Source organism: Panicum virgatum, chromosome 4K, assembly GCF_016808335.1.
Source record: "Panicum virgatum strain AP13 chromosome 4K, P.virgatum_v5, whole genome shotgun sequence".
Taxonomy (NCBI): domain Eukaryota; kingdom Viridiplantae; phylum Streptophyta; class Magnoliopsida; order Poales; family Poaceae; genus Panicum; species Panicum virgatum.
Window position 1 is genome coordinate 12,131,360 of NC_053139.1, and position 13,399 is coordinate 12,144,758.

The window sequence follows — 13,399 nt, forward strand, 5'->3', positions numbered from 1 at the left end:
TGTTCTTTTCTTTTCCAGCTTATTTGATCAGCGACTTTCACATCATCTTAATTTGAACTTGGAATCGAACGATTTCAGTGAAATTATTTGGATTAATGCCAACAAATTAGTTGATGACACTGATAGAAACATGGTATGGGTACTTCGCCCATTTGGAACAGCTTGATGAGCACATGAAGCTATACGAAGCGGCTTTTTTGAAATAGCGAGGTCAAGCCAAAAAGGCATGGCTTTATCCAGTTTTATCAAAAAAAAAAGCTTTTTATTAAATATTTTTCAAAACAGTTTCAACTTCACTAGAGAAATCGCTTTACCAAATATTTCAAGAGAAGTTGAACCTATGCAAAACGGGGTCTTGGTTGGGCGCTTGGCCAGAGTTCTTCAGCTGGTGATAAGTGTTTGTCATCTTCCAATCTATGCATAACATCTCTGAAGTTTAGTGGAGGCCTATTTATAACTTTATACGATTAGTTTTGTTTCCATCGCAGAACCAGCCGACACGTGGGCACTGTGCGGATTAGAGCCCCATTAAACTGAAGCCCAAAAGTCTAATTAGTTTCTTCCTTTCTTTCTTCATCCATTAAGCACGCTTGCCTATCACCCTGTTATGAGTATCAATCACAAGCAAGCAAAGCAAACTGATGATGGAATCGCCTTCTTTCTCTTCACCCATTAACTACTCATCCATGAATTAAATTCTTCTGCAAAAGAATCAACTTTTGATCTTTCGTTGAGTAAACATTTCGAAATGTTAATAAATATTTCAGAATAGTTCGACTTTTTGAGTCATTTCAGATTTGCTTGAAATGACTTTACAGTGTTCCGGAAAAATGTTTAGCAAAAAGTTCCCATCAAATATTTACCAAATACTTTAGAATGTTTCAAGTATTGCAGATTTTTTCTGGAAAAAAAATCAAAGTATTGAAAAATTAGCATTTGTCCTAAAAAATTTTGGAAACATTTTAGAATGCTCCAGGATATCAAAAAAAATTTAAACAACGTTTGAGAACAATTTAAATTGGTCCGAAAAATTTTTGGCCAAAAAGTTTCCGAAAAATGTTTTACACATTTTTAAATGTTAGTAAACATTTCAAAATGTTCGGATTTTTTTGAGTCATTTTAGGTTTGTTTAAAAAACATTTCACGGTGTTTTGAATAAAAAACTTTTTCTTGATACAAATCTGGTCAACACGTGAAAGCGCTACAATGCGCGGATCACAATTGATCGTTTCCTGCAGCACCTCTGGGCCGACCGGTCAAACCATTTTAACGGACTGGTCAGACCGATTTCTTCAAGAAGACTGTGTAGACCCAGAAACACGAGCTCCGGAGGGACCCGTCGGAACTAATGAAGCTAGAGCTCCGGAGGGACCCGTCGGAACTAATAAAGCTAGAGTTGCTCTGAGATCAGCAAGCCACTTAGAACGCCCTCAAATGCAGTAGAGACACAGGATGAACAGAATTAGGTTTGGAAAACTAGGGTTGGAGAGATGAAAAATAAAGAGGCAAATTGTATTGATTCGATCGTGGTTAACCCTCAATCGGCCTTAGTGTGTGTGTGTGTGGTGGGTGGAGGCGGGAGGGAGAGACTTACCCCTTCACGAGTCGATTTACAAAAAAAATTCCTAATACAATTTGACCGACCGGCCTCAATATTTTTCCAATTTTAACTGTCAACAAAGTTTCCACCAAATGTTTACCAAATACTTTAGAATGCTTCAAGCATTACAAATTTTTAGAACACAAATACAACTTTTTAGAAATTTTTCATTTGTCTTAAAAAGTTTTGGAGACACTTTAGAATGTTCCAGGATATTACAAATTTTTAGAAAATATTTGGGAACAACTTAAATGTGCCGGAAAAATTGTTGGCCAAAAATTTCCCAGAAAAATGTTTTGCACATTTCGAGATGTTAGTAAACATTTCATAATATTCCAAGTTTTTGAGTTATTTTAGGTTTGTTTGAAAAATAGTTCGTATTGTAATGAAAAAATATTTAGTAAAAAGTTCCCACCAAATATTTACCAAACACTTTAGAATGTTTCAAGCGTAACAATTCAAAGTGTTCTGAAAAATTTTCGGTTGTCCCAAAAAGTTTGGAAGCACTTTAGAATGTTCCGGGATATTAAAAAATTTTGGGAAAATGTTTGGGAACAATTTAAATTGATCCAAAAAAAATTGGCCAAAAAGTTCCCAGAAAATATTTTCCACTAAGCAATGAAAGATACGTTCATTAGAATTTCAGCAATTTGACAAAACCTAACACAACTCCTAGCGCAAAACCACATAATGCAAGTCTAGAACTAAAGATTAAGATAAAAAACTAACACACTCAAAGATGCAGCGACAGTACCAGCACTGAAGAAACAGCCTCACGTCCGACTTACAGCAGCGCATACTAGGTTTATTACCCGATCAGATCACAAATGACACGGCACGGAACCGAGCAGCGACAGTGCGACATGCGAGCGCAGATTACTCCAGCCCCAGGAGCGTGAGGAGCATGTTCTCGTAGTTGCCGGAGGTGTCCCCCACGACGGTGCGCTCCAGTGGCATGCTGTTCCTCTTCTGGTACGCCTCCTTGATCAACTTCAGGTGCACCTCCGCACGGGTGGTGATGACCCAGGTCAGGGAGCTCTCGTCTGTGCCTAGCCCCGCGATGGCCTGCCTGGCAACCTTCTCGAAGTACCTGTCAGGGCAGGTGAAGCACCGGATGATCGCTCGCAGCATCTTGAGGTACTCATCCTTGGGATCAGCCTTCAGATCCTGTGGATCACAGAGCTTATTAGGAAGCAGGTCTCAATGAGTAATTTGCAAGAAAGTCGGTAGTGAATCATGCGAATATTTTTGCTGAGAACACTAGCAGATCTGCGTAGTGATATTTGTAGTATGCTAGGTCATGCAAATGATACATGCAGCTAGTGTCCAGAACTGAAACTCTAAAACCAGCAAAACATCAAACTGAACATAGCACTTTTACCAGATGTTCTGAATAGATTTGAAAGCCGAGTAAACTTTCAGTCTATAATCACTGAATTTGTTTGATAAAAGTAGTACTTCTGACTTACAGTGGCAAGGTGATTCTGCAGTGGTAGTTATTTGGGAAAAGAGAACATTTTCATAGACATGTTCCAGCACCAAAACACCTGAGCTATCATGCAAATGTTTTTTAGCAGAAATTAGGAAGCGGTACTGTGAATCAATATAGTCAAGATATGGCATGCATATCACAAGAATATGTAACTCATTCTCTTAAAAAGACTAAGGAAATCTTAAAATGTTAAATGATCTAGAAAGAAATTTGACCTATAGTCCTACATAGTTCTGAACATGGATAGAATTGCCAGAGCATCATGAAATTTCTGTCCCAAGAACGAAACAGAACAAGCTGCAAATGGAAATAGATCAACAAAATGTATCTGTCATAACGGATGCAACCAATCCACACATAAGCAACATGGGCTGAACACTAACTATTGGACAAGGCAGATCTTGAAGGGTGTAGGAACAAAAATGAGTAAACAGCTTTCCAAATGTTACACATGCTCCTTTCTAATTGGGTGAATGAATAAACAGTATAAGAACAGAGTCGTATCGGCAAAAGAAGGCATGAGCAACAGCTTATTATTTTCCATCAGAGTACGAATGGGTGATTTGTATTATTGTGGGTTGTGATACAAGTAAATGAGGGACAAAACGCAACCGTAGATGCACCTTACTCATTCCACAACTGCATAATCAGATTCAACTGTAGTGCAATGCAGAAGCACAAATAGGTATTGCAAATTGTAAATAACAAGTTGGTCACTTCCTGTATCATTTTATACAGCAAAAAAAAACATAAGTTTATTAGATATGTATGCACCTTGTTGATTGGGTGGCCAAATGAATCATTGTAATAATTGAATGTAGCAAGCAGCTGAGCTTTGCTCCTAGTGGTGAGGAGTCTGATGCTCTCATCATCACTGTAAGACTTGTGTTGGATCTTCTCATGAAGTATTTTGGCTTCTGAGTGTGCCAACCTTGTGTTGACCTCTGGTCCATCATAGAGGTATGCACTTACAAAGTTACAAGTGGCACCAACAGCTGAAATGAAGAATAAAGCAAAGGTCAGATCACAGAATTTGGCAATGTTTCCTTTTTTGCACTGTGTTCCCTATCGTCGAAAGCTCAGGGAGCTAGTGAAACTAGAATAAGGTTGCCAAAAACTAAAATGACAATAAGTGAGCCATCCTTTAAACCAGCAAACCTGAACAAATTAAGTCTTGCATATGTAACCTTATTTTAAGAGTGACACAAACAAAATGAGGAAATGACAGGGCAAGGGGGGCATCAGATTTTGGATGAATGAAAACTGAATTTGATTTGATCTCTGCTTTAAGGAGGACCAGAACTGCATGTTGGAATGCTAAATTTTACACCAGGATGCGACAGAGGAAACAGATGGTATATGAATTTTTCATAAAGACCAATCTATAAGGGATACGACAACTACCAATCTCATTAACGAACATTTTGGATCCACAAACCTATTTAATATTTCATTACATTGCGGGCCAAAAGTCAATATCATAAGCATGCATGTGATTTAACAATCTCTATCAACTTCAGAACAGAACTGATCAATATCACACATCGACACTTACGATAAATACATGATTTAAATCAACATTTGAGATATAAAAATTAACAAATCAAAGGTCCAGTCCACATTCAGATATCCTTCGAAGATTAGAAGGTATCAACAATACTGTTCCAATCACTAGCACACATGTATCAAATCAAAATATTGAGGTTAATTCTGGAGGCACTACAAGAAATGAGAGAAACACATCACCTTGCGGAAGTCCCCTTTGACGTGCGCAGCGATGTCCTCCTCCAGCGAGCGCTTGAAGCGCTCGTGGTACGCCTGCCTGACGGTGAAGAGCTGCTCGGAACCGCGTGTGCACGCGATCTCGACAAGCAGGCGGTTCCCAGGCTGCCACTTCTTGGCCGCCTCGTTGGCAAGCACTGCGTCCCGCTCCGCTAGGTCAAGCGTCCACAGGATCACGGCCCTCTGGTCCCATCAATCACAGCGCGTTGCGATGACTAGTGATGGTGCGATGCATTTTGCAAGGGGGACATCAGATTTTGGATGAATGAAAACTTAATTTGATTTGACCTCTACTTTAAGGAGGACCAGAACTGCATTTTGAACTGTTAAATTTTACGGGTCACCAGGATGCGGCAAAGGAAACAGATCACATATGAATTTTTCATAAAGATCAATCTATAATGAATATTTTACACAATGGGATACGACAACTACCAATCAAAAAGCTACTACTATACAACAGGTACTCCTATCTTTCGAATAAATGCTCGTCAAAAAAAATCTTTCGAATAAATGATGATGATGACAAAGATGCAAACATGTTTTATGGCCTTAACTTACAATAAGCATACACTATTCTATTTAGATATGGATATCTATTCTCGTTACACACATGCCGTGCAAGATTCACGCATGCGCTTGGCCTCTCTGGTCTGCTGCTTCTGTACATGAGTTGTCGAAAATAGATCAAAACTTTGGACGGCATCACGGCAACCACACTTTACTAATCATACAGTAAAGGAGGAGCCCTCTAGGGGACTGTTATTTCAGATGCAACTCAAACCCAGAGAGCACCGGTGGTTACAGCGGCCTTTTGTGTTCCTGCTTAGGAAACACCTCAATAATTTCTTGCACACATCGCGTGACCTGCCCATAAAACTAGAAGGCATAGTAAGGCATGTTGTAAATGGTAAGAAAATCCGTACAAATAGTACTATGCATTTTATCATCATGCACACAGGCTGTAGAAGTGCAAATATTTTGACAGAAACCACCACTTCTCAAAATCACAGGGCAGAGGTCCATGGAACCAAACAGTTCTTAGAAATCAAGAATGATTGGTGGCAACAACACTTGGTTTAAACAATTGTTTCTTCTCAATACCAATTCTAGCCACTTAAGTAATAGTACAGCCTCACTAAGTGCAATGTAAACATAAAAACACTCGATCGGTGGGTGAAGAACTGCCCCCACGACATTGCAATAAGAAGGGACCGTATGATCCCGGCCGAGAAATCGCCTAAACCCGGACCCATGCCCATATGGGCCAACCCGAACTTGGGCTGGCGTGTACAGTTACCCAGGCCGGCGAGAACAGAAACGCACCACAGCCACAAGCCAGCAAGCACGGAGAGTTTTTTTTTTTGGGGTGCAATATCAAGGTTCGAACCTGGTCGGTGGGCACAACTACAACAAGCCCACCACTGAGCTATTGCTCAGTTTGGAAGTGCAATGTAAACATCAGTAGAGCAAACATAACACATCCTCTCAAAACGAACTAGGGAACAAATAAGTATCAGTGAGCGCTATAAAATGTCAGTAGAAATGAAACATATTGAGCAAACACGGTTAGAGAAAAAGCGAAAGCCAGTGCTAACAAATTCCAACTAGATCAGGTGCTAGGACAAGGGCCTATCCACAGATGAACACCTCAGTTAAGGATAATCTTCAGCCATGCGCTAGACAGAAAAAGCGACTAACAAACACGTGCAGTAAAGCTCCAGAATAAGCCAATCAACTCTTTGACAGAATAATAGACAACCATAACTTAAACATGGATGATGAGTGGTCAGAGGTCACCAGTTGTTCTACCGCAGAAAGAAGAATTGAGAATGCCTTCACCATCGCCAGCTGCTAATGAGCGTGAGTAGCACTTGCATCATCGAACAAAAAGGATTGGAATATTTTAAGATGTTCAAATTTGATTCCAGAGGGCACAACACCAGCACTAGCTGCAGCATAAGCATCTGCAAGCCCAGGAACAGAGTCCTTGTGACAGTCAATGTACTTCAATTTGAAAGTCTTCTCTCCAATTTGAGCGAATGAGTAAAAGCCCATTTTACTACTCAGCAATCCCTTTGCCTGCAGGACCTTCATGACACAATGCCGGGGCATTAGTCGCTTCTCCAGGCTGTGTGCTAACAGGACAGGCCTTTCAACAATGTGCTGAGGTTTCATTCCAACCTCTTTGATCAAGAACTGAATCTTGCGGAGAAGGATCTCCTCAGAGAATGGCAGAATACTTGGCATCTTGGACACTGCAATTGCAACTTCACTCTCAGAGCAACCAAGAGTACTCTTCAAAAACTTAAGTTTGGAAGCAGCCTTTTCTTTGTTGATATTTGAGACGACGGACACCGCATACTTGAAACTTCGCGAGCTGCGGGGCACCCCAAGCTCTTCCGCGCGCAGCAAGAATTCCTTGACGCGCTCCAGGCTATAGGTAAGCACCCACGAGTTGTTTGAACACAGCTGGGCAATATCTCGAACACTTAAGCCCCACTGACGAAGCAACGCGATATTAGGATTGATAACCCTTTCAACATCCGCCTGCAGAATGCTATCACTCTTCTTCAATATCGCGAGGAGCTGTTCAAATGAACCGAATAGAGAGATGAAAAACTCGAGCCTTGGAACGACGTCGCAGCCGCGGCTGCGGAGGGCGCGTGAGCCTACAAGGAGGAAGCGAGCGATCTGGAGGTTGGACAGGCCGAGGCGGTCGCGGAGAGCATGAAGGCGGGGGCCAATGTTCTTGGGGGAGGCGCGCAGGAGCAACGGGTCCGCGACGACGACTGCGGCGATGTCGGCGCTGGAGAGGCCGACGCCGGAGAGCAGGGCGAGGATGGCGTCGGGGTTGGAGGTGGATTTGAGGCGGGACCAGCATAGCTCCTCGAATGCCTTCTTGTTACAAAGTTTGGATGCTTCATCGAACGCCTTCTTAGCCGTCTTGAGGGCTTGAGCTGGGTGGAGGCCGCAGGCGGCGACGAGGTAGTCCTCGAGGGAGAACGGGGCGGTGGAGGCCGAGGTGGAGGTGGAGAGGAGCCAGGCGCGTTGGTAGATGGGGGAAGGGAGCGAGGAAGCCGCGCGGTGGAGAGGGAGGAGGTGCCTGCGGAGGAGCAGCATGGCGGCGCCGGAGGTGGAGGCGGCTGCGCGTCGATTCCCCCCGATTCGGCGGCTTTCCCCAGTTGAGACGGAGAGGAGCCAGTCGGTCCGCGTCAGGGGCAACTGGGCAAGGGAAGCCCGGTCCCAACCATTTTCTTTTGGTTTCTTTTCCCGTGGAAAAAGACGCTCTTTTTTCCCAGCTGCTATTCGTTTTTTTTTTGTTCTTTACTTTTCCAGCTTATTTGATCAGCTAGCTTTCAGAAGAAAAAAGCTTATTTGATCAGCAAACTTTCGCGTCATCTTAATTTGAAGTTCAAATCGAATGATTTCAGTGAAATTCGGCCCTGTTTAGTTGGTGAAAAGTTGTTGGGTAAGTATTATAGCACATTTCGTTGTTACTTGACAAATAATATCCAATCATGGACTAATTAGTCTTACAAGATTATCTCGTGCTAATCAGTTAGACTGTGTAATTAATTTTTTAACTGCATTTAATACTCTATGTATGTGTCCGAACATTCGATGTGACGAGTATTGTAGAAAATTTTTTGGTTACTAAACAGGGCCTTATTTGGATTAATGCCAGAAATTAGTTGATGACACTGATAGGAATATGGTATGGGTACTTTGTTGGATTAATGCCAAAAAATTAGTTGATGACATTGATAGGAGCATGGTATGGGTACTTCACCCATTTGGTATAGCTTGATGGACACATGAAGCTATACGAAACGGCTTTTTTGAACTAGCCGGGTCAAGCCAAAGAACATAGGCTTCATCCAGTTTTATCCTGAAGAAGCTTTTTATCAAACGGTTTTCAAAACAGATTCAGCTTGACCAGAAAAATTGATTCACCAAATATTTCAAGAGAAGTTGAATGAATGCAAAACAGGGTCTTGGTTGGCCGCTTGTCCAGAGTTCTTCCGCTGGTGATAAGTGTTTGTGGTCTTCCAATCTGTGCCTAACATCTCTGAAGTTTATGGGAAGTCTATTTATAACTTCTGAAGTTTAGTGGAGGTTTATTTATAACTTCATGCGATTAGTTTTGTTTCCATCGCAGAACCAGCCGACACGTGGGCACCGCGCGGATTAGAGGCCCATTAAACTGAAGCCCAAAAGGCTAATTAGTTTCTTCCTTTCTTTCTTCACCCATTAAGCACGTTTGCCTGTCACCCTGTTATGAGTATCACAGGCAAGCAAAGCAAACTGATGATGGAATCGCCTTCTTTTTCTTCACCCATTTAACTACTCATCCATGAATTAAATTCTTTTGCTAAAGAATCAACTTTTGATTTTTTGTTGAGTAAACGTTTCGAAATGTTAATAAATATTTCAGAATATTTCAAGGTTTTGAGTCGTTTCAGATTTGTTTGAAAAACATTTCACAATGTTCCAGAAAAATGTTCCACAAAATATTTTACCAAGCACTTTATAATGTTTCAAGTATTACAGATTTTTTTGAAAAAAATCAAAGTATTGAAAAATTTTCATTTGTCCTAAAAAGTTTTGAAAATAGAATTTTAAAAAATGTTTGATTGGTCAGAAAAATGTTGGCCAAAAAGTTTCTAAAAAATGTTTTGCATATTTCGAAATGTTAGTAAACATTTCAAAATGTTCCAATTTTTTGAACATTTCAGGTTTGTTTAAAAGACATTTCACAGTGTTCTGAAAAAAATCTTTAGCGAAAAGTTTGTTGACGCAAATCTGGTCAACACGCAAAAGCGCTAGAATGCGCGGATCGCAATTGATCATTTGTTGCAGCCCGTCTGCGTCGACCAGTCAAACTGGTTGAACGAACCAGTCAGATTGGTTTCTTCTGGAAGACTGCGTAGACCTAGAAATATTAGCCCCGGAGGGACCCATCGAAGCAATGGAGTTAGAGTTATTCTGAGATTGGCAGGCCACTCAGAACGCCCTCAAATGTCGTAGAGACGAAGGAAGAGCAGAATTAGGGTTGGAAAAGCTAGAATTGGAGAGATGAAAAATAAAGTGGCAAATTGTATTGATTTGATCATGGTTAACCCTCGATCCGCCTTAGCCTTCATATTTATAGATAGGGAAGACATACCCATTCACGAGTTGATTTATTTACAAAAAGATTCCTAATATAAATCTAAATCTACTTGGATTACACATGCTAGATCGGTCTCACCGGCCGGCCACAATATTTGCCAATTTTGACTAGCAACAAAGTTTCCACCAAATGTTTACCAAACACTTTAGAATGCTTCCAGCATTACAGATATTTTTGAAAACAAATCAAAATATTCTAGAAATTTTTCATTTGTCTTAAAAAGTTTTGGAGACACTTTTGAATGTTTCAGAATATTAAATGTGTCGGAAAAATTGTGGGCCAAAAAGTTCCTAGAAAATGTTTTGCACATTTCGAGATGTTAGTAAACATTTCAGAATGTTCCGATTTTTTGAGTCATTTTAGGTTTGTTTCAAAAATAGTTCACACTGTAATGAAAAAATATTTAGCAAAAAATTCCGACCAAATGTTTACCAAACACTTTAGAATGTTTCAAGCGTAGCAGTTCAAAGTGTTCTGAAAAATTTTCGGTTGTCCTAAAAAGTTTTGGAAGCACTTTAGAATGTTCCAAAATATTAAAATTTTTTGGGAAAATGTTTAAGAATAATTTAAATTGGTCCGAAAACTTATTGGCTAAAACATAATTCCAAGTGCAAACACCACATAATGCAAGTCTATAACTAAAGATTAAGATAAAAATCTAACACACTCAACCGTATGGGGGCAACACACTTGTTGGTGGAGAATGTCTCCGGAATGAGCTAACATCACAACAGCTTAAGAGTCGGGACACACTTAGGCCCTGTTTGGGAGGGCTCCCGCCGGCTCCGACTCCGGCGCTGAAGCGCCACTATAGCACGGAGCCGGAGAACCACCAAAACCCAGCTCTAGGCTTGGGTGAACAACGTCACTGTGTCAGTGAGAGAGGAGGAGAGGAGAGATAAAATGGCTTCTATGAACAGTGCTGCTACAATGGTTTGTGCAGTGGAGGCGGAGCCGCTCGAAGTCCTCCCAAAGAGGCCCTTACTCCCGATGGAAGAGGCCCCCTTTGCCAAAGGGACCCGGGAAGCCACAAATTCTGTATTCAATATTCCATCACCGACAATTACACCAGTATTTATAGAGGCAGTTCACCTACCTTTGGCTAATTACATTATATAACCCTTACAACGGTAATATTTTTTTTCTTTTTTGAAATCTGCCAGGAGCTCTGGCGTATCTTGTAAGAAGGAGTGGAGCACCCGCGCCCGGCCGGCGTCGAACGCGGGTGGGCTTGCCCAGCCCCAGCTGAGCTAGCCAACCGAGCCCCAGCTCGGTCCGGGCATATGGTAAATTCCCCCTCCCCGCTGAGTGTGGTACACCTCAGCAGCCTTCCTCATTCCCAGATCATCACGCGAGCTTCGCTACTAGGGTCTTCGAGATAACGCCTCTTCGCTCGGGTATGGCCCCCTCGCTTGTCTTCGCGCCTGCCTGCACCCATCTTCGGCGTTCCGCCGAAGCTCGTTGCGTCTTTGCACCCTGGTGGCCTTCGCCTGGCCTCACGACTTGATCTGGGCTTGGTGCTTCGCAGGTTCACCCTTGGGCGATCTGGCCGAAGGTGGCGTCCCCAACAACACTCTATCTTTTGCCGGTCTCCTTTTGGTTTTCAGATCTTGCTGGACAAAATCTCTTTTGTTGCTTATGTTATGAGGGTGTTCTTGATATATTAAGATTCTTTTTCATAGTTAGATTTTATTTAATACTTCTAAATAGCAATATTTTTCTTGATGTGAGAACTAAACTTTAGCCATGTGAAAACAAACATCGTTTAAGTAAAAGGTAGCACCCAATCATCCTCATGATAGCGAGCAGTTAACTCGTGGCCGTAGGCCGCAGCAAAGTCCACTGCATGCTGCAACGGAAGAAGAGGAAAAGCTTAGGGCTCGTTTGGCGCAGTTTTGACTTCACCTACTCCGTTCACTGTAGTACTACTGTAGCATATTGTAGTGTGAAGCCGGCGAAGCCACGATTCCTAGCTTCGCCAGCTTCTCCACTCAGGCTTCAGTACTACTGTAGCATACTGTAGCGCGAAGCTGAAGCATCTCGAGCGGAGCGGTGCCAAACGAGCCTTTAATAGGCCTTCATGGAAAGAAAACAAGAGAAAGGGTTGGGGGGGGGGGCAAATGTTAAGAGTCGCTCGGGCTACTGGCAGTCAAATCATCGCAAAAGGCCCAATAACTAAACATAGCACTTTTACCAGATGTTCGGAATAGATTTGAAAGCTGAGTAAACGTTCAGTCTATAATCACTGAATTTGCTTGATAAATGAAAGTAGTACTTCTGACTTCAAAGTAGCAAGGTGATTCTGCAGTGGTAATTATTTGGGAAAAGAGAACATTTTCACAGACATGTTCCAGCACCAAAACACCTGAGCTATCATGCAAATGTTTTTTAGCAGAAATTAGGAAGCGGTACAGGTACAGTGAATCAAAATGTCTATGGGTGGGCAAAACACCTGAAGCCCGGAATCCAAACCCGAAAAACCCCAGCCCGAACCTAAAAAACCCGAGCCCAGAAAACCCGAAACTTAATTCGGGTTCCAACTCACGATACCCGAAATTACTACGGGTAATTCGGGTATCAGGCCACGGTACCCGAACTACTCGAATAACCCGAAAAACACTCTAGCCCAAATATGTTATTCATTCCAGCCTAGCCCACCAAACCCCTTAACCCTAACCCTAGCCAGCCCACCAGGCCCACTGAAGCGTCCCCTCATGAGAGAAGACTTAAAAGTGATACAATATCAGTCCGAGGAGGCTGATAACACTTTTATTACATCAGATGGTACATTACCGTACAATTCTACGCGGAAGTGGGCAGTGAAGCGTCACTATCACGAGCATAACAACTAACACCCACACAACAATATTAACTACGAAGAGGGGGTCATCCGAGTCTTGCGCCATACGGAACTTCCTGCGGGTGACCCTATCCACAGGCAAGGTTGGGTGCAGGACGGAACCACTACTCAACGTCTTCGGGAATGAAGTCTGGATCTTCCTCTGTAAAAATTAAGAATGGGGTGAGTACGAACGTACTCAGCAAGTCCAACCACACCCACAGAGGGGTATAAACAGAATATAATGTACATGGTAAATCAAGGATAAGGCTAGGGTTTAATTTGCGGAATGCTAATTTTTATGTAGGGGTTCATTTGAAAGAAAGGATTTTCAAGCAAATTTTCTTGTACCGAGTAACCCGTAGTGTTGATCCACACTGGATCCAAGTTTTAAGTTGCTACCGGACTCCTCATCCGCCGTAGCACATGACACAACTGCATGACACTTTTCCAAAACAACTCACGCCAACCCATCCATTCCCATAAGAAACACTAGTTATGTAACCACAC

The 13,399-nt window shown here is 42.1% G+C and overlaps 1 protein-coding gene and 1 pseudogene across 1 annotated transcript; both read right to left on the minus strand.

The window, feature by feature from the left end:
• Positions 1 to 2,191: 2,191 nt before the first annotated feature.
• Positions 2,192 to 5,066, minus strand: LOC120701895 (annotated as a pseudogene).
• A 1,662-nt stretch (positions 5,067 to 6,728) lies between these two features.
• Positions 6,729 to 7,997, minus strand: LOC120701896 (transcription termination factor MTERF2, chloroplastic-like). The gene has a single exon (XM_039985702.1). It carries the CDS (start codon positions 7,995 to 7,997, stop codon positions 6,729 to 6,731), a length of 1,269 nt encoding a protein of 422 aa, XP_039841636.1.
• Positions 7,998 to 13,399: the final 5,402 nt, after the last annotated feature.